Source organism: Rhinopithecus roxellana, chromosome 6, assembly GCF_007565055.1.
Source record: "Rhinopithecus roxellana isolate Shanxi Qingling chromosome 6, ASM756505v1, whole genome shotgun sequence".
In the NCBI taxonomy this organism is placed as follows: Eukaryota; Metazoa; Chordata; class Mammalia; order Primates; family Cercopithecidae; genus Rhinopithecus; species Rhinopithecus roxellana.
In genome coordinates, this window is record NC_044554.1 from 154704517 (window position 1) to 154728740 (window position 24224).

The 24224-nt window shown below is 43.3% G+C and overlaps 1 protein-coding gene across 1 annotated transcript; it reads left to right on the plus strand.

Annotated features, from left to right (window-relative positions):
• Positions 1-1426: 1426 nt before the first annotated feature.
• RP9 (RP9 pre-mRNA splicing factor) lies at positions 1427-16271 on the plus strand. The gene is made up of 6 exons (XM_030933241.1): positions 1427-1643; positions 10204-10234; positions 11323-11452; positions 13400-13491; positions 14210-14271; positions 15636-16271. The coding sequence occupies exons 1-6, from the start codon at positions 1492-1494 to the stop codon at positions 15832-15834; spliced, it is 666 nt and encodes a 221-aa protein (XP_030789101.1). The 5' UTR covers positions 1427-1491; the 3' UTR covers positions 15835-16271.
• The last annotated feature ends 7953 nt before the right edge of the window (positions 16272-24224 follow it).

Genomic DNA, 24224 nt, shown 5'->3' on the forward strand with positions numbered 1-24224 from the left:
GGGTACAACAGAAAGAGACCATAAAGAAAAGTCAGAGAATATCAAATCACAAAATAATTTCACAGTCAGGCGCAGTGATTCCCACCTGTAATCCCAGTGCTTTGGGAGGCTATGGCAGGAGGATTGCTTGAGGCCAGGAGCCCAAGACCAGCCTAAGCAGCATAGTGAGACCCCGTCTCTACAAAATAAAAAAGTTAAAAAAAGTTAAAGAAAACAAATTTTGGAAAGAGCAGTATCACATAGAAAATTAATGAGAATATATTACTGAGGACAGCCATGTCCTAAAAGAAAACAAAAGCTATTCATCATGATGCAAGACTCCAAAATATGTTAATCATCATAAAAGTTGGGCAGTTCATGTGGACAATCTCCATGCAATTACCCATAATCTATCCCTGCAATACACATTTTCTATGTTGAATTTTCTTTTTAGTTTGCTTTTGTTTTTGTTTTCTCTTTTAGCTTTTTCATTATTTTAAATTGTCAGCATTATGTTTTACAATTCACTATGCTATGTATTACATCTTAACATCATTTCTAATACTGGAGGCATCAACTGTATAAAGACTTTTAGAGAGTTCTCATTTGTTTTAGGCATTTTTTGCAAAGATGACTCAAAGCTCATTATTACAATGGCGACTGTGTATGTAAGCATTATACACGTATGTAAAAATGTTGAAACTTCCTCAATAAATAAAGAAATGTCTTTTTTGTACATCTGCATTCGTGAAAGATGAAATTTCTCAAGATCTTGGCTCTTTGGGTGACTAGTACAGTGGTGATATCATGGTGACCCACCCTGTCAAAAGACTTAGGTTGTCTCTCATGGTATTTTAGATGACTGCAGTTATAAAGCTGGGTGCACACAATTACCAAACAGTGATATGTTTATACATTTCACTTTTTGAACTTTTTTTTTTTATTTTCTGAGAGACAGTCTCGCTTTTTCGCCCAGACTGGAGTGCAGGGGCACGATCTCGGCTCACTGCAACCTCTGCCTCCCTGGTTCAAGCAATTCTCCTGCCTCAGCCACCCAAGTAACTGGGACTACAGGCGCCCGCCACCACGCCTGGCTAATTTGAACTTTTTTTTATGAATACAGTTCATCTGCTCATCCCTATGTGACTGTTGTTAGTATACCTGAGGTGGGCGTGGCCAGGCGGGAACCCCCAGGCTCGGGGAAGCTCACCTAGGGTCCCAACCAGCGCCTCGCCCCGCTTCCGCTCCAGATAGCGGCGCTCCCCGCCCACCGGCAGCAGCAGGTCTGGTGACTGGGCCTCTGTGTTGAGGCCCGGCGCGGGGAGGCGGGGATCCGGCGGCCAAGACTGGGACTTCGGGGCCGCTGGGGTGAGCTGCGGGGCGGCGGCGGGAGGGGGCGCTGCGGAGCCGCCCGACCGCCGCGCGGAGGAAGTGCTCTCTTGGCCGTCGCCGCCGCCGCCGCCGCCGAGGCCGCGACGGAGGGGTTGCCCGAGCCGCGCTGCGGGGGCCGAGATGTTGTCCAGGCCGGGGCGCGAGGACGCGGGGGCTGGGAGCGCGCGGCGGCCGCGTGAGCCGCCCGAGCAGGAGCTGCAGCGACGTCGGGAGCAGAAGCGGCGGCGGCACGACGCGCAGCAGCTGCAGCAGCTCAAGCACCTGGAGTCCTTGTGAGTCCCGAGCTGCCGTCCGCGCGCGGCCCGTCTTCTGAAACCAGGGGCCGGGGGCTCTGGACGCGGTGGTGGGCCCCAGGCCGGGTCCTCCGAGCCCCCCCCCCCAGCAGGCACGGGGGCCGGGCCCAGCAGGAGCTTAGTGCGGGCGACCGATGTCGGGCGCCGCCGTCAAGGACTTCAAGTCCGTCCTCCTGATGGGGAACGAGGGGAGTTCAGGGAGCCAACTGCCGCTCGGCACCAAGCAGAATCTGACTTGGGAGGCCCTGCGATTCCCTAGTTCCAGGGAGTTCCAGGACACTCCAGATGACCCGGGAGAGTGTGGTATAAAGAAGATTCAAATGTAGGGGAGGGAAATATGGCTTCCCTCTACCTAAGTTCTTCAGCTGGACCACAAGTTAAATTGTCTTAAGACAGATTAACAGGAGAAAAACTGTTTTAATTATGTACCCATGCACTGGAGGGCCACAAAAGTGGGAGACTGAAAGAAGGGCCAGGGAATAGGGGCGTGGGCCTTTTGGGGCGTGGTGCAGACGTTAAGGAAGGGTGAGGGGGGAGATGTATGGTGAATAAAGGTTGCTTTGTTATCCCGATGAGGCCCTCGGGCGATAAAAGTTGCCTCCAAGCAGCTCTCTTCCTGATACAGAAACATTTACTACAGAAAATTTCCTTTACAGGTGTAAATTTCTCTTTACAACAGAAAGAGTCGAAAAATAATAAGAACAAAAGGAAAAAAAGCAGAGTCATACTTTATTTTAGGCAGTTGAGGGGTAGCTGAATAAGTTATCCTGTGTTGTTTGATTCTATTACTTATAACTCAAAGTCATCAATATGCCGGAGTGGCATGTTTGAGGATGGTGTATTCTTGTCGTTTGTAGTCATTTGTCAGGGTGGCTTTTCCTAAATTCTAACACAGACCTCGGGTGGAAAGTTCAGTCAGCAACTCTTTCAGTTCTTGTCCGTGATTCTATAGTTAGCTGCGTAAAACAACCTTTTCTGAGTGTGGCATTCACTCAGTTATTCAAGAATTCGTTTCTGTTTTAGGCACTCCTAGTTACCTATGCTAAGTAGGTGTTAAATTAAGTACAGCCTAAAGCTGCCTCCTTGAATATTTTAAGTTTAGCCTAAAAGTTTCTCTATACTTAGTGAACTGTAACCTGAGTGGATGTGTAAACAGACTGTAACCTACTGTTATAAGTACCTGAGTCTCAGACAGTCACAGCAGCTGATTTTCAGGCCGTCACAGGTGGTCAACCTTTGAAACCCTGTTCAAATAAGGCAGACGCCAGGCTGTATGGAATCCAGCTATTTCTCTACCTCACTTTGTTTTTCTGTACCTCACTTTCCTTTTCCTGTCCATAAATGTTATCCCACCAGGTGGCAGCCTCAGAGTTGCTCTGGACCTATTCTGGTTCTGGGGGTGCCCGCTTTGAAAACAGTTTTTTGCTCAAGTAAAGTTTAATTTGTCTACTCTTTTAAAAACATAATTCATATAAGGAAAGATCCTCAAAGAGTTAAAATCCTTTATAATTAACCTTCTAGGAGGTTTGATGTGAGATAAATTCCTATGTTGGGACCTGGCCTGCTCTTTTTCCAGCGTGGCCCGCTCTGAACTTTTCCCCTTAGCAGGGCAGGGGTTGCAGGATAGACTCTGCATTGTGCACATCCACGTTACAGGGCAGTCCTGACACTTTCAAGTCACTATGTGGCGCTCGTGGTCTCCCAGGGAAGTCAGGTGTTCAAAGGTCTTCCCCTAGCATAAGCACCAGAATGCCTGGCCCTGCCCAGCCCTCGGTGTATGTTAATTCCACTTATTTGTAGCTCAGAGAGCTTTTTCACAGATGAGAGAGATTATAACCTACTTGTACAGATGAAAAAACGGAGGAACACTGGTTAAGTCATGTGATCAAGCATACATTGACCAGCTAACCAGCAAATCTAGAGCTGAACTCAGGTGTCTGACTGACTGGTGGGATTTTTTCCAGTTTCTGAGATTTAAAACTGAATGAGCTGTTGAGGGATTTGCTTTGGCTAGCTCAGAATCTTGTTTGAGCTTTAAATTGTATTTATACCAGAGTAATATGTAGTTTTAAAATTCAAATAGTACTAAAAATGCTAACAAAAACTAGCAATAGGCTGCCCGACTCATCAGTAACCACTCATATTCCCTGTGTCCCTCTTCCGCCTCCCAAACCAGGCTTCTCTGTATAAACTTTTAGGTTTTACTTCTGGGATTTAACTGTATGTTTTTTTTTTTTTATTTTTTACTTTTATTTTTATTTTTGAGACAGAGTCTCGCTCTGTCGCCCAGGCTGGAGTGCAGTGGTGCAGTCTTGGCTCACTGCAACCTCCACTTCTTGGATTCAAGTGATTCTCCTCCCTCAGGTTCCCAAGTACCTGGGACTACAGGCGCGCATCACATGCCCAGCTAATTTTTGTATTTTTAGTAGAGATGGAGATTCACTGTTAGCCAGGATGGTCTCGATCTCTTGACATAGTGATCTGCCCACCTCAGCCTCCCAAAGTGCTGGGATTACAGGCATGAGCCACCGCACCCACCAACTGTATATTCCTAAATTGCATATTTATACTGTTTACATCAATTCAACATCTTAGACATACGATTAACTTCTTGTCGTAGTAAGGATTTAGTTCTTTACCTACCCTTCTTGTTTATAATCTTCCAGTATAGATCTATCATAGCAGTTTTTGCTAAACAAATGCTTAGTATTAACATTATTATAACTAGGCTGGGCTCTGTGGCTCACGCCTGTAATCCCACCACTTTGGGAGGTAGAGGTGGGAAGATTGCTTGAGGCCAGAAGTTCTAGACCAGCCTGGGCAACATTTATAGACCTTATCTTTGCAAAAAAGAAAAGAAAATAAATTAACCAGGTGTGGTGGTACATGCCTGTGGTTCCAGCTACTTGGGAGGCTGAAGTGGGAAGATCTGCTTGAGCCTGGGGGGTTGAGGCTGCAGTGAGCCCTGGTTGCACCACTGCACTCCAGCCTGGGCAACAGAGTGATATCCTGTCTCAAAAGCAAACAAAAAATACAGTAATATAACTATGAATTATTACTCACTTTTGAGCCAAGTACTGTTCTCTGATTTATTTTGCTTTCTATATTATTGTTAACTTTTAAGTAGTTAATAAGAGTCTGTTTTTCACTTGCTTAATTTTCTACCGCTGTTTTTCTCCCAATGTCTCCAAAATCTGAGTACCATAAAGGTGAAAAGTTATCTTTCCTTACCTATCATAGGAGTCACAGCAGATACTCCTATAGCAAAAGATAGGTCAACAAGAGAAAAGCATAACAAATATATTTAATCACAGTTTTATGTGACATGGGAACGTTGAGAAAGGAAGCCCCAGAGACCCAGAGGAAACTATTTTTATGCTTAGTTTGGATGAAGAATGTATAGCAGTGTAGAAATATCATTGGACAAAAAAATGGTATAATACAGTGGTAATAGGGAAAAGCCCAGCAAGGCCTGTCTGTTCAGATTTTTCAGGCCTCTGTGTACGATTACTTCCTCCCAGGTATGGGGCAGGACCCTTTCTGGAACGAGGGGTCCTGATCTATCAAACAAGGTAGGTCATCTAATTTTTTTATGGCCAGCTCCGATGCAGAAAGGCAAGGAAATGTTAGGGTAATATTTGTAGGAGTTTATTATTATTGTTTTAAATATTAAAAAAAAAAAGTTCCACTGAGATTTTATCTTTTAAAAAAAAATATTAAAGTTATTTGTAGGTCTTCTGGCTTGCTTTTTGAGAGACTTGTTCTAGTTTTTATGGCCCATGTATGGAAAAGAGGAATTCTGGCCTCTCTGACTGCTTTGAGGAAGAAAGAAGGGCAGGAGACAGGAGGGCAAGAGAAGGTCAGAGAGCAACTTTCTTCTGAGGCCTTCTCTAATCTCATTTAGTTCAAAGTATTCAGCATGCCAAAGCACCATACTTTGGGGTATCATTTTCTGAGCCCCAATAGTACTTTTTCCACACATAACTACATATCAGGTAATTAATCAGTTCATTTTTTACCTAGACTCTTCATTCTGTTGTCCTTTAGTACAGTGGTTACTTTTTAAACCTGGTCCGGCAGTGGTCCTAGAGCATCCTTTCCCACTCTCCTATCTTGCATCTCATTCCTGGATTCCATGTCTTCCTCTTTATATGTTTACTCTCACATTTTACCAAAGCCAATTCTGCAACTTCCTATGAAAGAGTGCATTGGAGGTAAATTTTTTGATACCTTGCATATCTGAAGATGTCTTTATTCTATCCTAAAACTTGATACGTAATTTGACTAGGTATAAAATTATAGGTCAAAAATTACTTTGGGGCTGGGCGTGGTGGCTCACACCTGTAATCCCAACACTTTGGGAGGCCAAGGAAGGAGGATCATTTGAAGCCAAGAATTCAAGACCAGCCTGGGCAATAATGTGAGACCCTGTCTCTACAGAAATTTAAAAATTAGCCAGGCACAGTGATATGGACCTGTAGTCCCAGCTACTCGGGAGGCTGAGGCAGGAGGAAAATAGTAACAACAATTTTCACTCAGTTTTGGTGATAGTACATCACTATCTTTTAGCTTCCAAAACTGCTAAGGAGTTTGATGCCATTCTGACTCCCTTTCTTTTATGTACGTATTCAAGTTCACCTCGCCCTTAAATGTTTAGAAACTATTTATTGCTGCCATCCTGAAGTTTTATGATGTCAGTCTTTTCCAATTGACTTTTTTTTTTAACTTTTATTTTAGGTTCAGGGATACCTGTGTAGGTTTATTATATTTATTTCATCACCCAGGTACTAAGCCTAGTACCCAATAGTTATTTTTTCTGATGCTCACCCTCCACCCTCAAGTAGGTCCCAGTGTGTGTTGTTCCCCAGTGCAGTTGACCCTTTTTTCTTGACATGTCATAAATGCATTAACCACATACATCAATTTCTGTCTTGTTTCCTCTCCTCAATTTTGTTTTTTCCTTCTGTTGATTTTCTGTTGCTCTGTCTCTTCTGTTTGTATTTTCATTGTACTTTGTAGAGGTATCTTTTTCTCTACTAAACATATTTTTTAATTGTTATATTTCTAAATCAAAAAGCTTTTTCTCGTTCTGCAAGTTTTTTTTATAGCATCCTGTTCTTGTTTCATAAGTGAAATATCTTCACTCATCTGTGAGGATACTCACTCATTTTTCTTTTGTGTTGTCTTTTGTTCCCTACATTGCCTGTATTTCTTGTTTGCCTTTTCGATTTCTGTCTTCCATTTAGTAATTTTTTTTCTTTCTCTAATGTCTGAGTATCCTTGAATCTCAACCATATTTTGTTTTGTTTTGTGTTTTTTAGAGACAAGGTCTCGTTCTGTCACCCAAGCTGGAGCACAATGGAATGATCATAACTCACTGCAGCCTTGACTTCCTGGGCTCAAGTTAGCCCCCCTGAATCAGCCTGCAGAGTAGCTGGGACTGCAGGTGCACACCACGACACCTAACTAGTTTTTTTACACTTTTTTTTTAGAGATGGAATCTTACTATGTTGCCCAGGCTGGTCTCGAACTCCTGGCTTCAATGAATCCTCTCACTTCAGCCTCCCAAAGTGCTGGGATTACAGGCATGAGCCACTGCTCTGGCCTCAACTCATTTAAGAGTAGGTGCTATACCGCTCTTGTCAAGGGCAGCTGTGTAGGGGAGAGAAAAAAGAGAGAAGGTGGTGTTTGTTGATCAAATAGCTTCATGATAGAGCGCTCATGCTGCAGGGTACCCTTTTTATCAAGAGACTTTCAAATGTCAGTAGTTGGAGATTTTTTTCTGGGGCTCCTAAGTTCCTCTAGAGAAGGGTCTTGAGTCTTCTGCCTGGGGGCCAGGGATCTCTGCCTGGCTGCCAGTGTTGCTGAGTTGAGGAGGCTAACCCTGCAGGCTTCTTCAAGTGTTGGGCAGGCAGCCTCCTGGCTGTAGGAAGGAAGCTGCATCTTTTGAAAACTGTTACTGCCTCCACCCCAAGAAGTCCATTGCGGTTTCCACTTTCCCAAATTTGTTAAAAACTTCCTCTGATGTTGCCTCCTTTTGGGATATCTTTATGGCCTTTTTATTTTTTCACTGTCATTTTTACAGTGTCTGGTGAAGGAGACAGATAAGCATGTTGGTCAGTTGGCCATGTTAAATGGGAAACCCCACAGTGCTGTTTTATAAATTGAATTCAAATCTTTTCATCCCTGATGTGATGGAGTCTCCTGAGTCTCCACCAGAGTTTTCCCTCAGTGACCCTGCCTGCCAGGCCCCTGAGGGCATCGGAGGCTTCCACCTGCTCCAACACTCTCTGTCACTCAGTAGCTCCTGGGCTGCCAGGCATAGCAGAATGGACCTTCTGGGTGTATGTGGCAGTTTCACCTCTGCCACACAGCCCCTTGGATGCAGCTGCAGGAACAGCTATGTGGAATGGAGTACACTTGCATTAGGGACTCTTCTCAAAGAAAACCCATCTCAACAGTCAACAGAAAGAGTAATTTGAAACACTTAACAAAAGATTTCTTACTCTACACACACTTGAGAAGACGGCGTGTCTCCCCTCAGATGTAACTAGTCTTCTTCCTACTCAGAGAAAGTTAGTACAGTGCGAATGACTAAGTAAGGCTTTTCAGATGGCACAAAGTAATGCACCTCGATCAACTTTTTTCTTTTTATCTTAAGAATTAACTGCAGCTGGACACAGTGGCTCATGTATACAATCCCAGTACTTTGGGAGGCCAAGACAGGAGGATTGCTTGAACCCAGGAGCTTGAGGCTGCAGTGAGCTGTGATCGTGCCACTGCACTCCAGCTTGGGTGACAGTGACTGCAGAGATAAATGCGTACCTCTTAACTATCACACTGTAGAACCTAAACTGCACATAAACATACTTCAGTTTTCTAATCTGTATTTAGTAGTTAAATACTACTTTGAGAAATATCTTTTTGAGTATACTACATTAATGAATTGTTCAGCCCTAGGAAACAGCATGAACCACCCTTCTTTAAACTTGTGAAAACACTTGTAAAATGGACTCTGGGAATGCCATTACTGATATTTCCAAATGTGCAATTGCATCACACTCATTTTCATCTTGACAAGAAGAGTGACTTTTTTTTTCAGAATTTGGATCTCAGTTTGATTGGCCACATATTTTTTGCATAATGCGTGTGACTCGAACGGATTCATTTACTGGATTTTTGGATTTATAGACTTTACTGTCAAGCTCCTTCTAGTCTCTATGCATAAGGTGTAGCGTTAATGCTTCTGATGAATGGCTGCAGATAAACTGTATCATCTTCACAAGTTGTGCAGATTTCTATGGTTTTTGCTCCATTAGGCCTATTTCATGCCACAGATTTTTGTTAGAAATATTTTAAGCATCTACTTTGGGAAAGCACTGTACCACACTTACAAAGCTAATCCTGTGAATACACACTTGTTTACTGTTTAATCTTCAGGGAACAGATCCAGGATTAGTAGTATTTCTCATCCATTGTCCATCAAGTTACTTTCTCCCACCTCTTATAGAAGGGGAGAATGAATTTGTTTTTTTTTTTTTTTAAAGACAGAGTCTCACTCTGTCTCCCAGGCTGGAGTGCAATGGCGTGATCTCAGCTCACTGCAACTTCTGCCTCCCAGGTTCTTCTGCCTCGGCCTCCTGAGTAGCTGGGATTACAGGCGTCCGCCACCACACTCAGCTAATTTTTGTATATTTAGTAGAGACAGGGTTTCACCATGTTGGCCAGGCTGGTCTCAAAATCCTGACCTCAAGAGATCTGCCCGCCTCAGCCTCCCGAAGTGCTGGGATTACAGGCGCGAGCCACCACGCCCGACCGAATGAAAATTATTTCACTTTTCCCTTAGTCTATTCTTGACTCCTTTTTCCAATACTCATTGTCTTCTAAAGGGTCCCTTAAACTATGCATAAGACAAGAGTCTGAATGAAGAAAACATTAAATCATTGTTTCTGTATGTTGCAGTTATTCTGAAGTATTAAAATGAGAGAGCCAGGTGTCATGGTGCCATGGTACACGACTGTAGTCCCAGCTACTCAGGAGGCTGAAGTGGGAGGATTGCTTGAGGTCAGGGGTTTGAGACCAGCCTAGGCAATACAACAAGACCCTGTCTCGAAAAAGAAAAAGTACTTCCCTAAAGGTTTAAAGGGTCAAGGGACAGACCTGAGCTAAAAATATTTGCAGATTACTCTTTTGGGAGGAGGTACAAATCGCTTTAGGAGCCCGAGAGTTGCTCTTTGAGTGCACAAACACCTTGCCTTCAGAATTTCCTTCCCATCTCGCTGCCTGTCGCATCTGGAGACTTGCGTGCTCAGCATTCTGGGTCTCCTCTGGGTTCAGTCCCTGGATGGCGGGTGCCACCGAGCACAGGGAGGAGAAGCGTTCTGCTCTTCTCAGGTGATTGCTTGTCTGCAAATCAGTGATAAAAGCTTACTGTTGCTAAAATCTCTGATTAAAAATCCTACAGCCCCTTTTTTGCAGTAACTTGATGTGTTATGTTTACATTAACATAGTTGATAAGGTTTTGTTCTTTGTTTTCCAGTTATGAAAAACCTCCTCCTGGGCTTATCAAGGTTAGTGTGAAGTTTGTACTCTTAGTTATTCCACTAGACATACTTGTAGACTTAGTAACTTGTTATGGAAAATGATTGCATGATATTTAAATCTCCTTTTACCAAAAGCCTATTTCTTTCCTGCAGATGACTGAGGGGTCATAATTTTTAGTTTTGTCACAAGCCACTGCCTTTGCAGAAATTTCATCAGCCATGTTTCCCTTCCCCAAAGAACCAGTGCAGGCCCATGTGGATTCCTTGGCCTTGCCCCTCTTCTCTCTTGCTGGGGACGGCATCTCTATGCTCCTTTTCCTTGTCGGCCTCACCCAGCTCAGCCCCTCTGTCCATCCTGTGCCGGTTTCTTAGGCTCAGCAGCTCAGAGAGCAGTAAACTCTGAGGAGACCCGACAGCTCATCCAGTCCCACTTTCCGGTGCAGGCATCCCTCCTGCAGCTCCCTGGCCACAGCACCAGGGTGTGTGCGCACGAGGGAGACTTAGAGTGGCAGGCCACAGCAAAGAAAACTTGCTGTTTAGTAACTCTCAATGAAGAAATATTCTTTAAAAACATTAGTCTATTGTAAATTTAATACTCATAGAAACTTGAAAAAAATCCAAGTTTAAAAACACATTACTTGTAAATGCAGTTATTGAGTGGCAAAAATGCACATCAGAGATACAGCATGCACGTGACTGTCAAATATGACAGGGCCTTCAGGGTATAATAAGCTATAACAGGCCATTTCTATTATTCCAGGAAGCCTGGTTTACTTTAATTCTACATTTTGAGGTAGTGAAACTTTTTTGTTTTTAATCTGAAATCTAACTTGGACCTTACCACTCATTGCTATATAAGGACAGAATTTTCTGCTTCACCAGTAACTTTTCTCTAAGAACAGCTACATTGTTTTTGGTATAATTATTTTGGTACATTTGTTTCTTGTTTTTTCAATCAGGTGTAACTTGTCTTTTTTTTCTAGTTTTGAGGGGTAACTAAGTTATTGCTGGCACCAGAAGCCCAGGAAAAAGCCAGGCGAGGGTGGCTCCAAGGGGAGCAGGAGAGAATCCCAGCACTGTCTTGCCATGCTGTTTATACCTGTTCCCTTTTTTAGGAAGATGAGACTAAGCCAGAAGATTGCATACCAGATGTACCAGGCAATGAACACGCCAGGGAATTTCTGGCTCATGCACCAACTAAAGGACTTTGGATGCCACTGGGGAAAGAAGTCAAAGTGATGCAGTGTGAGTGGGGGAGAGTTTCCCTAATCCATGCAACTTACATGCCGCAAAGGGTGTTTACTTCTTTTATTTCACTTGTTCTCATCACAGCCCTCTTATAGCCAAGGCATGTTCTCCATCTTCTAGATGAGGAAGCATCCACCCCACCCCCTACCCCCGTGCCATGTGAAGACAAAGAAAGGGGCTGTCATCTTAAGCCAGGAAGAAAGCTCTCACCACAAACCCACCTTGCTGGGACCCTGATCTCAGATTTCTAACCTACAGAATGAATGAGAAAACCAGTTTCTTCTGTTGTTTAGGCCACTCAGTATACGGCATTTTGTTATGTCAGCCCAAGCTGACTAAGACACCATCTTTCTGCAAGTTCCCTTAGCCTCTCTCCTATGCTGGATCACCCATTTTCCTGTGTCTTGAGTCTTCTTTATTATTATACTCTCTCCTTATGGTATAACAAATCCTATGGCAGTTACCTTCAAAATGGGTTTATAGGAGATAAAAATGTCAAGACCTTTACTTTTCTGGAATTGTCTTTGACAGATTTTTAACTTTACCAGGATATTGAATTCTAATTTAAAAATCAGTTTCCTTAAGAATTTTGATGGGAATGCTTCATTGCCTTCATTTGTTAAGAGCACAGACAACATGCCTCAGAATTCATTATCTATCAGTTTTTCTTCTTTGGGTGGGTTATATTTTCCCAGAGAAGGCTCCCACGTGGAGGGAAAGCCATGCTATGAGTGTTCTGGGAGCCGAGTGGAAGGAGTCTGGAAATGGGTCCATCTGCTTTTCATTCATTCATGTGACCCTTTGTGGCACTGTAGCAGCTTCCTTCAGACCTACCTGATGTCTCCCTGGTCTCCCTGGCCAGAGACCCTCTGTTTTACCTTTTCCATACATTAAACAACCTTCTACCAGGGTCAGGGAAACAGGGTCTCACTCTGTCACCCGGGCTGGAGTACAGTGGTGCCATCACAGCTTTCTGCAGCCTCAGCCTCCCAGAATCAGGTGATCTCACCTCAGCCTCCGAGATAGCCGGGACTACAGGTGTGCGCCACCAGGCTCAGCTAATTTTTTTGTATTTTTGTAGAGATAGGGTTTCACCATGTTGCCTAAGCTAGTCTCGAAGTCCTGGCCTCAAGCAGTCTGCCTGCCACTGCCTCCCAAAGTGCTAGGATTACAGGTATGAGCCACTGTGCCCAGTCAACATTAGTATTCTAAGAGAACTTGTGATTTTGTTTACTTATAATAAGTGACAGCTTTGAACAGACTCAACCTGAGAAATAAGCTTTTATAGTGTCTAAAATAGTAAATGAGAAGCAGAGATACTTTATGAAAACATTTACTCTGAAAAATATACTGAGACACACTTTTTAAAAAATGTACCTTTTGGGCCGGGCGTGGTTGGTCACGCCTGTAATCCCAGCACTTTGGGAGGCCGAGGTGGGTGGATCACCTGAGGTTAGGAGTTCAAGACCAGCCTGGGCTACATGACAAAACCCCGTCTCTACTAAAAATACAAAAATTAGCTAGGTGTGGTGGTGCCCACTTGAAATCCCAGCTACCCAGGAGGCTGAGACAGAAGAATATCTTGAACCCAGGAGGCAGAGGTTGCAGTGAGCCGAGATCACGCCACTGGACTCCAGCCTGAGTGACAGAGCAGGACTCTATCTCAAAAAAAAAAAAAAAAACTTACCTTTTGAAGTAATTTTCCATTGGATTGTTTCACAAATACTTGGTGATAGAATATTATTCCTAAAGGTATAAGACTAAAGAATGCTTGGGAAAGCAATTAGTTTACCTCTGTTTCTGGGATCTTACATGGCTTGTCCATAATTATATTTTGTTTTAGAATTGGAGTTCAATGAAGAAAAACTTGAATATATTCTGCTGATTCTTTATCGAGTAGGTGAAACTGGGTTATCTTACAGAAATATTTCTTTTTGTTTTTAGGCTGGCGTTGCAAACGGTATGGTCACCGAACGGGCGACAAAGAATGCCCTTTCTTTATCAAAGGCAACCAAAAGTTAGAGCAGTTCAGAGTGGTAAGTAAAGTCCCAGAGTGTCAATTTACATTTATCAGAAATAGTGAAAATCAGTGAAGCAGAAAGTCACCAGTGAACTGAACATTCACATAAAATACATTCCCTGAAGCCCTTTGACCAAAGTGTGTGATGCTAACTACATGCTTATTAAATTACGTTTGTATGACAAATTAGCTCTTCAACAAAAAAAGGAATTCTTATTAAAGTGGTCTTTGCTTATAACTTGGAAGAGTGATTTTTTTTTTTTCTGAAACAGACATTGTTATCTATTCAACCCCCCTTTTTAAAATTTACTATGTAAAAAGTCATGTTTCATAACTAAAATCAGGGATTTAATTTCCCAGTCTTTAAAGAGTACATGTCTTTAAATTGTAAGATGAAAATGTCCGTATATTTTTTCTTTAGATGACAGTTACTTCCTGTATTTTTCTTTTGTTTGGTTTTGAGGTGGCAGTGTTACAGCTCTGTGACTGCTCCTGCAGAGCAGGGCTACCCCAAAGACAGTGTGCTGAGAGTAGCCATTTCCTGTATTTTTCTAATTGGAAAATCCTTTTTTTAGCTTAAATGAGTTTTCAGTGATGTGACCTAGAACATGTTGAACATGCAGCTACATCAAACAGAAAAAAAATAAGCTGGTTTTCATAACATAAGCATTTCATTGTATTTAACTTGTGGTCCATGAAGCCTAACCAAACCTTAACCTTCTCTGACGCTTAAGGCACATGAAGATCCCATGTATGACATCATACGAGACAATAAACGACACGAAAAGGACGTAAGGTGAGGTCATCCTGGTGATAACAATATCCTCTTAAAGTTTTAAAATTATATAAAGTTGGAGAAAACCACTCTAGTGTTAGAGGAATGGTGCAGTACACATGGTACTTCAATTGTGAAAATATGTGGAGTGCAGGAGTCATGGCTGAAAAGGCCAGTGTTGGGAATAAGCAGGCCAGCCTTCTCCTTGGGTTAGCTTAAAGCCATGGGCTTGATCCAGCTCTCTGGCCACTGCAGTTGATGTTGGCAACCCATGTGCTGTCTACTTGTACAGTACAATTGATACTTTCATATGATTCAGTTTATCTTCTCCAAAGTCTTTAGGGATCTGAGCTTTTGTTAAAAATTATACTTAGGCCAGGCTCAGTGGCTCACATCTGTAATCCTAACACTTTGGGAGGTCGAGGCCAGTGGATCGCTGAAGTCCAGGCGTTTGAGACCAGCCTGGGCCATATGGCAAAAACCCCATCTTTACAAAAAAATTTAAAAATAAAAATTAGCCAGGTATGGCAGCATGCACCTGTAGTTCCAGCCACTCAGGAGGATGAAGTGGGAGGATCTACTTGACCCCAGGAGGTTGAGGTGGCAGTGAGCCATGATTGTACCACTGCACTCCAGCCTAGGTGACAGAGGAAGAGCCTATCTCTTAAAATAAATAAATAAATAAATAAAAATAAAATTAGACATGATTAGAGAAAGGTGGAAAAAATTGGAGGATTTTTTCAAATTGGTGGCATGATAACTGTTAAAGATGTAGATTAAAAAATTGAGCAGTAGGGGAATGGTTTAGTAAAGCATGCGTCTGTTAGAAATTACAATTGTAGGCCGGGCGCAGTGGCTCAAGCCTGTAATCCCAGCACTTTGGGAGGCCAAGGCGGGCGGATCACGAGGTCAGGAGATCGAGACCATCCTGGCTCACACGGTGAAACCCCGTCTCTACTAAAAAATGCAAAAAAACTAGCCGGGTGACGTGGCGGGCGCCTGTAGTCCCAGCTACTCGGGAGGCTGAGACGGGAGAATGGCGTGAACCCGGGAGGCGGAGCTTGCAGTGAGCCAAGATCGCACCAGTGCACTCCAGCCCAGGCGACAGAGCAAGACTCCGTCTCAAAAAAAAAAAATTACAATTGTAAGAACTGTGGAGACACGAGAAATGTCTAGGACAATAAAAATACAAAATGGCTTGTACACTGGTTACAGTCACGTAAAGTAGGCATTCAGGTGGAGAAGAATGGAGAAAACAGGTAAAAAGAAAAATGCTGTCTTTGTGACATGGTTATTCATCTTCCTCCTATACTGCTTTTGAATGACATATTTTGTATAAGTTAAAGCTAAAACTCACTGTTCTTTGATCAATTTTGAATGTTTAGGATACAGCAGTTAAAACAGTTACTAGAGGATTCTACCTCAGATGAAGATGGGAGCAGCTCCAGTTCCTTTGAAGGTAAAGAGAAACACAAGAAAAAGAAGAAGAAAGAAAAGCATAAGAAAAGAAAAAAAGAAAAGAAAAAGAAGAAAAAACGTAAGCACAAATCTTCCAAGTCAAATGAGAGTTCTGACTCAGAGTGACAAGGATGTGACTTGTTCAACATTCTCTTCTCAAACACTGACCAAGGAACAGAGGAAGATGCAGTCAGAGAAAGTAGCAGGATAGAGATGCCGAGAGAGGAGGATACGTGGGTCACAGCAGTGAGCTCCCACCCGCCTTCCAGTGAAGATGTGACCCCAGGAGAGGGAGTGTCTCCTTCCAAGTGCTAGCTCTGGACAGCCGCTGATTTTAGGTAGGAAAGTTTCTTTGGTGTTGTCCTCCCTGCTGGTCACATGAGTTTACGATTCCTTTGAAATGTCTCCCGCAGGATGGCAGGACTGGGGGAGTCTCTGAGGTGTGTCTTCCATGCCCTCCCACAGCTTGTGCCCTCCACAGTGCGGACTCAGGTCCCACAGATATCAGGCTGGAGTCTTCTCTGTTGTTAAGAATAATAAAATCTCATTATTTATTTTTTAAATGGAATATATTTATTTATGAATAATACATAAGTACAAATAATTCATAATATAAATTTAAAAGATACATAAAATTTAATCATGAAAACTCTTCTTTCTTCCTTTCTACTCCACTTACTTCCCCCAATGTCTACCAGTGGTACTAGTTTCTTGTGAATATTTTATATATCACAGGTAAGTACAGGGCTTTTCTTACACAAATGCTATCCACATGCGCTCACACATAGTTACATTTTAAACTTAGAAGTATGAACCTTACAGTGGTCAGTAGCTAAGGGGGGTTGGATCCAGGACCAACTCCCTCAATCCCTCACAGATACCAAAATCTGTGGATGCCCAAGTCCCTTACATTAAATGGCGTGCTATTTGCCTGTTGCCTACATACATCTTCCCATATACTGTAATTCATCTGTAGATTACTTATAACACCTAATACAATGTAAACAGTTGTTATAATGTATTGTTTAGGGAATAATGGCAAGAGAGAGTCTGTGCATGTTCCATAGAAACAGAACTATCCATTTATTTTTTTGAATATTTTCTATCTGTAGTTTGATGAATTCACGAATGTAGAACTTGCTGATAGGGTGGGCCCACTGTTTTTATATATCGAGTATATTTGGCTTTACTGCCATATCAGAATGGTACATTTATATTTACCTGACGTGATTTGTTGATTGGGGGCTAGGGAGTTCTGAAAACAATGAAAAACCTTGTATGGCTGCATTCTACTTCACTTGCTTTCTACTACCAAAGTCCTACCATTTTCACAGAGTGACTAAGAAAAAGTTTAGGAACATACAGGGATTTCCATACTGGGTCAGGTACCCACATCCCAAAATCTCTCTCGCTTTCATTCTCTTCCTGTTGCCTGACCACAGCCCACCCGTGCCCTTGTAGCTGAGACTAGGCCACAGTGGAAGCATCTTAGGAGGCCTGGGTGTGTCAGTCTATGAAGCTGGATCTTGCTCATAGGCAAGTGTGTTTCTCTGTGGCCAACACTGGACTCTTGATGCTTTAGGCACTCAGTCAGGGTCCAGAAACTCACTCCCATTTTTTGCTGCTTTTCCTGGGGTTTGGATTCCCTCCTTTTTAAGGAGCAGCCAAGCCAGGCCCAGACTGACACTTCTCCAGCTCTCAGCAGTCAGTGCTACTATTCTTGACCTTGGAATACAACCTGAATGGGTTTTCACACAATCAAGAATGGGATGGCCAGGACTTATTATTTCTGAAAACTGTAAGGCCAGTGGATTCGGCCTTGCCTTACACTTAACCCTTGTCATGCAGAACACAGGCCATCTGTCCTCTGCCATATGCTCAGCATTTCCCACCCAGATACAGCCGGTCCTCTTCTTCCAGGAACTGGCTACTGTCCCTCCGCAATCCCATTCATGATAAAAGCATTCTTACACAACACGAGAGATGCCGCATCGATAATTCTCAAGCCTTCGAGGCATCCAGATCAACTAAAGATGCAGATTCCTGTGCTCCACTCAAAAACTACCAGAATTTCCCATTTCCTAGGTCTGGGGTGAATCTGGGAATCTACCTTGCTAACAAGTGATGCTGACACTGTTGGTTCAGGAACCCCACTTGGAGAACCTGTGCTCTAGATCTCTATCCTCTTACCGAAGCCGCCTTCCACTTCCTGCTTTAACTGGAATCCAGCTGTCCACCCCTGCAGCCCTTGCAAGTGAATTGCTATCCCTTCTCTCTCACTGGTTTTCTCTGTCTTGTCTGTTTCTGGCCTAGATTCTGGGGAACATCACTTCAGCCTGTCATCTCCCCTGACCTGTGATCCTTTTGTCCAGCTCTCCCAAAAGAAACTTCAATTAAAATCTTTCACTTCTGCATATTGTAAATACAGACTGCACGGGGAAAACACATACCCATGTGGATTGATGACCCCACAAATTCATCATCTCTAAACTCAAATATTTGAGAACTGACCCCAAAATGCTGACTAGCAAACCAAAAGCTTGTTAGTCATCTATTTAAACCTTCTTCATTCTCAGGCATTTCCTTCAGGTTCTGCATTTTCTACTCCTATCCAGGAAGACAATATCAGCCCTCAGACCTCCCCTCACTAATGCAGCCTACCATCTCACCATCGTGGTGTGCATGTTAGGCAAAATTCTAAAATGGCCCATGATCTCTCCCCCTAATCTTCAGTACTGTTAATAGGATGCATTTTACTCCTGTGACTGGATTATGTTACCAGTACAAGGAGAGGGAGACCATCTGGGTGTTCCTAATCAAATCATGAGAGCCGTATGGAACTCCAGAGTTGTCTATGGCTAATAATCAAAGAGGAAGTAAGAGAGTCCAAGCCTGTGAAAGATTCCACACATCATCACTGGCTTTAAAGTTGAAGGGGCCAGATGGTGAGGGATGCAGCAGACTCTCATCAAATGTTCCTCACTAACAGCCAGCAAAGAAATGGAGCTGTCAGTCCTACAGCCGAAAGTAACTGAATTCTGCCACCCTCAATGATTCTGGATGCATATTCTTCCCCAGAGCCTCCAGATGGAAGCCCACCTCTGCTGATACCTTGGGTTGGGGCTTGTGAGATGCAAGGTTGAGAGCCCAGTTGAGCCTGCTCAAGCTTCTGACCTACACCACCATGAGGTAATCAGTGGTGGTGGTTTTGACCTTTTACTTTTGTGGGAAAGTGTTAATGCAGCAACAAACTGATCCAGAAGTTTAATGAGCTTTCCCTCCTCCTCTCAGGCCAGTCCATCACCTGTGCTCTGGACCCCACCATCAGCCAGCAGTAGGGGGCAGTAGCTGGAGCACTGGCCCTGCATCCAGACTGCCTGGCTTTGAATCCCAGCTTGCTAGCTGTGGAGTTGCTCCACCTCTCTGTGCCTCCATGTCCTTTACTGATCATATCTACCTCCTAGACTCCTCATGAGAATAAGGGGACTTGATATGCATAAAGCATTTAGAACAGGGTGTGGCACATCTCAACTCTAAATGAATGTTACCTGCTCCTGCTGCTACTGGTACTGCTGTCACCATCATCTGATCCTTGGGGAGCTTCCTCCTTTATCCCATGTCACTCACGTCTTGAATCTCTTCCTTTCTATTGTGATCTTGCCAACAGTATTTAAAAACTTTTAAAATTGTAAAATACATGCGCATAAAGAGTTCACAATTCTGAGCCATTCAAGAATAAAAAGTGAAAGAAGAGTCTACTTATGATGCTTTGATACAGCACTCCAGATCCTGATCAAAATGCATCAGTAAACACAGATGAACAGGAAAGGTTTTGAATTGTTAGTTTCACATATAACAGATAAACACCAGGAACGCTGTTCTGTGACCCCATTTCACTCTATGTTGGTAATCTTACTGCTCACAACAAGCTTCAGGCAGCTACAAAATCCCTCAGTTTGAATGTGCCATGATTCATTTAACCATTAATCTATTTATCACAATTCATTTGTCTCCTATTTCTCATTCCTACAAGTAAGACTGAAAAGAAAATCTTGGGTAAATATCTCGTGTACATGTGCAAGTATTTCAATAGGATAGTTTCATAATAAGGCAATTGCGTATTTTAATTGTTACATATACTACCAAATGAGTCAATGCTGTGGTTTGATTATGTCTCCCAGAATTCATATGTTGGAAACTTAATTCCTAGTGCAAAAATATTAAGAGGTGGGGCCTTAAATAAATGATTATGCCATGAGAGCTCTGTCCTAACAAATGACTTAGTGCTATTATCTCGTGAGTGGGTTACTTATCTCTAGTGAGCTTGTTATAAAGTGGCCCTTTGTTCCACATGCTCACAATTCCATGCTTTTCTCTATTTTTTTTGAGGCGGAGTCTCCCTCTGTCACCCAGGCTGGAATGCAGTGGCGTGATCTCGGCTCACTGCAATCTCCACCTCCCAGGTTCAAGCAATTCTCCTGCCTCAGCCTCCTGAGTAGCTGGGATTACAGGCGTGCACCACCACGCCTGGCTAATTTTTGTATTTTTAGTAGAGACGGGATTTCACCACGTTGGTCAGGCTGGTCTCAAATTCCTGACCTCGTGATCCATCCGCCTCAGCCTCCCAAAGTGCTGGTATTACAGGCGTGAGCCACCATGCCTGGCCTCTCTCCCTTTAAAGGCAGTCCTGTCTTGGCCAGGCACATTGGCTCATGCCTGTAATCCCAGCACTTTGGGAGGCCAAGGTGGGTGGATCACTTGAGGTCAGGAGATCAAAACCAGCCTGACCAATATGGTGAAACCCCGTCTCTACAGAAAACATAAAAATTAGCCAGGCGTGGTGGTGGGCACCTGTAATCTCAGCTAGTCGGGAGGCTGAGGCAGGAGAATTGCTTGAACCCAGGAGTTGGAGGTTGCAATGAGTCAAGATTGTTCCATTGCACTCCAGCCTGGGTGACAGGTAAGACTCTTTATCTAAAAAAAAAAAAAAAAAAAAAAAAAACATTTCTATTAATTAGGGCTGCACTCTCATCACCTCATTTAACCTTAATTACCTCTTTAAAGGCCATAGCTCCAAATACACCTTGGGGGTTGGGACTTCAACAAATGAATTTGGGAGAAATACAATTCAGTCCATAACACCTGATGCCACCAAAAGAGCTCTTGCAAGGACCATCATTACTTCATTGTTATCAGATCTACCAGATCCTCTCTAGTCCTTTCTTTGATTTGTTTGGCCTTTGACTTTTTGGGACACTTTTTCTTGAAAGATCCTCAACATTGGATTTCATGGTTCCTCTCTTCCAGGTTCTCCACCTAACTACTTCAGTGGCTGCTCCTTCCTAGTCTCCCTTATAAGTCTTGGCCTCCATCCTTTAAATATCAGTGTTTCTCACAGTTCTGGCCTAGGCCTTCTATGCACTCTTCTGTGATCTCATCCATTTTCATGGCTTCAAATATCATCAATATTCTGATGACACCATCCCAGAACTCCCTCAAGCCCTGGGTGTATCCACTTAGATGTCCCATGGGGACCACACCATCTACACCCTTACAAACATATTACCCTCAGCATCTTTTCATCTAACAGCCACCTCAGTGCCTGAGTCAGAAACCTACCGTAGGCTCCCAGAGGTGGTCAGGTGCCCCTCCCCTGTGCTTCAATACCCAGAATAGCCAGCACACTAGTGCAAACGTTTCCTTGCCTCGCTGCCCACAAGTCTTGAAGCTTCTTGAGGATACAGATTATTCTACGTGTTGTATGCTAAGCTTCTAACACAATGCATAACACATAGCGGTTTTCAATACAAAGTTATTGCATGTATACAGAAATGGTCCAGTTGGAACACGACTTCGAAGCAGTAGTGGATGCTATGTTGCCCCACCCTATCTAACCCCACCCCACTCCCACTTTAGCATGCAAGTGCTTACTCTCCCAACAGCCAACAGTTTGCACTCACTTCCCATTTCTACAGATTGCCCATGCCTGAAGAGGAAGAGGGATGCCTCCCCACCAAGGTCACGCTCCCCTTTCAAGGGCATCCTACATCTCAATGACGAGGCAACACAGAGGTATAAAATGTGGCTCGTGGCCAGGCGCGGTGGCTCTTGCCTGTAATCTCAGCACTTTGGGAGGCCGAGGCGGGCGGATCATGAGGTCAGGAGTTCGAGACCAGCCTGGCCAATATGGTGAAACCCCGTCTCTACTAAAAATACAAAAATTAGCCAGGCGTGGTGGCACACCAGTGACCAGCCTGGCCAACATGGTGAAACCCCATCTCTACTAAAGATAAAACATTAGCTGGGCATGGTGGTGCACACCTGCAGTCCCAGCTACTCCAGAGGCTAAGGCAGGAGAATCGCTTGAACCCGGGAGGCGAAGGTTGCAGTGAGCTGAGATGGTGCCACTGCACTCCACTCCAGCCTGGGCAACAGAGCAAGACTCCATCTCAAAAAAAAAAATCACCATTCCTCATGGTGATTCCTCAAAGACCTAAAGACAGAACAATTACTCAACCCAGCATTCCTATTACTGGGTATATACCCAAAGGAATAGAAATCATTCTATTATAAAGACACATGCACATGTATGTTCATTACAGCACTATTCACAATAGCAAAGACATGAAATCAACCTAAAGGCCCATCAGTGGTAGGCTGGATAAAGAAAATGTGGCACATATCTGCCACAAAACACTATGCATCCATAAAAAAGAGACCATGTCCTTTGCAGGGACATGGATGGAGCTGGAGGCCATTATCCTTAGCAAACTAACACAGGAACAGAAAACCAAATATTGCATGCTCTCACTTATAAGTGGGAGCTAAATGATGAGAACACATGGACACATAGAAGGGAACAACACACACTGGGGCCTGTTGGAGAGAGGAGGGTGGGAGGAGGGAGAAGATCAGGAAAAATAACAAATGGGTACTAGGCTTAGCACCTGGGTGATAAATAATCTATACAACAAATTCCCATGACACAAGTTTACCTATGTAATAAGCCTGCACATGTACCCCTGAACTTAAAAAAAAAAAAAAAAAAAAACACTCCATCACTCTCGTTTGGATATAGCTAGGCAAAATTTTAGGCTGCAAATGTGGTTTCCCAATGGTCCCACAGCAACCCTGCCCGGTGTAATTTCCAATTCAGGGATTTAGGCCCATGTAACCTCCTGACTAACAATCCTAGGTAGGGTCAACTCTACATCTCTGGCCAACAGGAAGCAGTTGGAAAATAAGACCTTCAATCCACATGCCAAAAATTTGTCATTGTTGCTCTATCAGAGGTGAAATGTGGAGTCCTAATTAAGGAAAATGAGTCAGGCTGGCAGGACTGAGGGAAAGCAAAAAGGAAGCAGAGAAGCTGTAAGTTGGCCTTTATTCATGTTCCGGGATACGCAGCCCTCCTGCACCTTACTATCTCCAAACACCTGCAGGTTAGCTCAAGGCAACCTTGGCATTATCAATACGCAAAGTAGCACTGTGCAGCCCAAGAACTATCCTATAGAGTCTCCAGCTAGCCTTTGTTTCTTTGCAGTCAACTCTTTTGCTGGCTGCCCATTGCAACCTTGCAACGTATTTTCATACTTTCTTTAATAAATCTGCCTTCTTTACCTACAAATGTCTTGGTAAATTGTTTTATTCCTGCACCACTGGCCCAGATAGTCATTGCTCACCCATGACAATATATCCTTGGATTCTGTCAACCAAGAAGAGGCAGAATACCAGACTGCAAAGCAGTAAGACGAGATGTTTATTGGCATCTTAGGAATTCCAGACTTGGGAGAAACAGATTAGGTTAGAAGCCAAATTGTATTCCAAAGTACTGAAGTAAAGTAGGAATTTTTTAAAGGACACTGAAGGTGATTATACAAGTTGTTTTGAAAGAATTATCATTAATGGAAATGGCTGGCTTACTATAAACAACTCCATAGTTCATTGGTTTGTTGCTGTTTAGGAGTTGCAGTGCTGGAGGAATTCAGTTGTTTTCCAGGATGTTATGGTCCTGGAAAGTGGCAGTTTGGCCCCGTCCAAAGGTTCCAGGCAAGGCAAATTCCTGGGTGGTTGTGGTTTTTGTTTTCGTTTTTGCAAGGTTGTAGGTCATGCAGGTAGTCCTTCTTAGCATGGCTTTCCAACTCCATTTTAGGGCTCTGAACCAGAGCGAGGCCATTTTGTATTTCACATTTCACAATTTTTATTACTATTATTATTTTAGAACTTGGATCTTGCTCTGTTGCCCAGACTGGAGTGCAGAAGCACAATTATAGCTCACTGAAGCCTCAAACGCTTGGACTCAAGCAATCCTCCTGCTTCATTCTCTTTAGTAGCTGGGACTACAATTGGGTGCCACCATGTGTAGCACATTTCACAATTCTAAAATAATTTGAAACAACACTTCAATAACCTCTAAACTAGACAAAATTATTTTCCCTTTTACAAAAGCCATTCTCATGCCTTATTTATAACCTTACTTTCCAAAAACACATCCTACTTTTGTTGTACACTTTGCA

Bases quoted from the DNA above. Each gene is read 5' to 3' on its own strand.
- RP9 (XM_030933241.1), top strand. From the start codon at position 1,492: ATGTTGTCCAGGCCGGGGCGCGAGGACGCGGGGGCTGGGAGCGCGCGG. The intron at 13,492-14,209 runs GTAAGTAAAGTC...CTGACGCTTAAG, and splicing joins AGTTAGAGCAGTTCAGAGTG to GCACATGAAGATCCCATGTA. The intron at 14,272-15,635 runs GTGAGGTCATCC...TTGAATGTTTAG, and splicing joins CGACACGAAAAGGACGTAAG to GATACAGCAGTTAAAACAGT.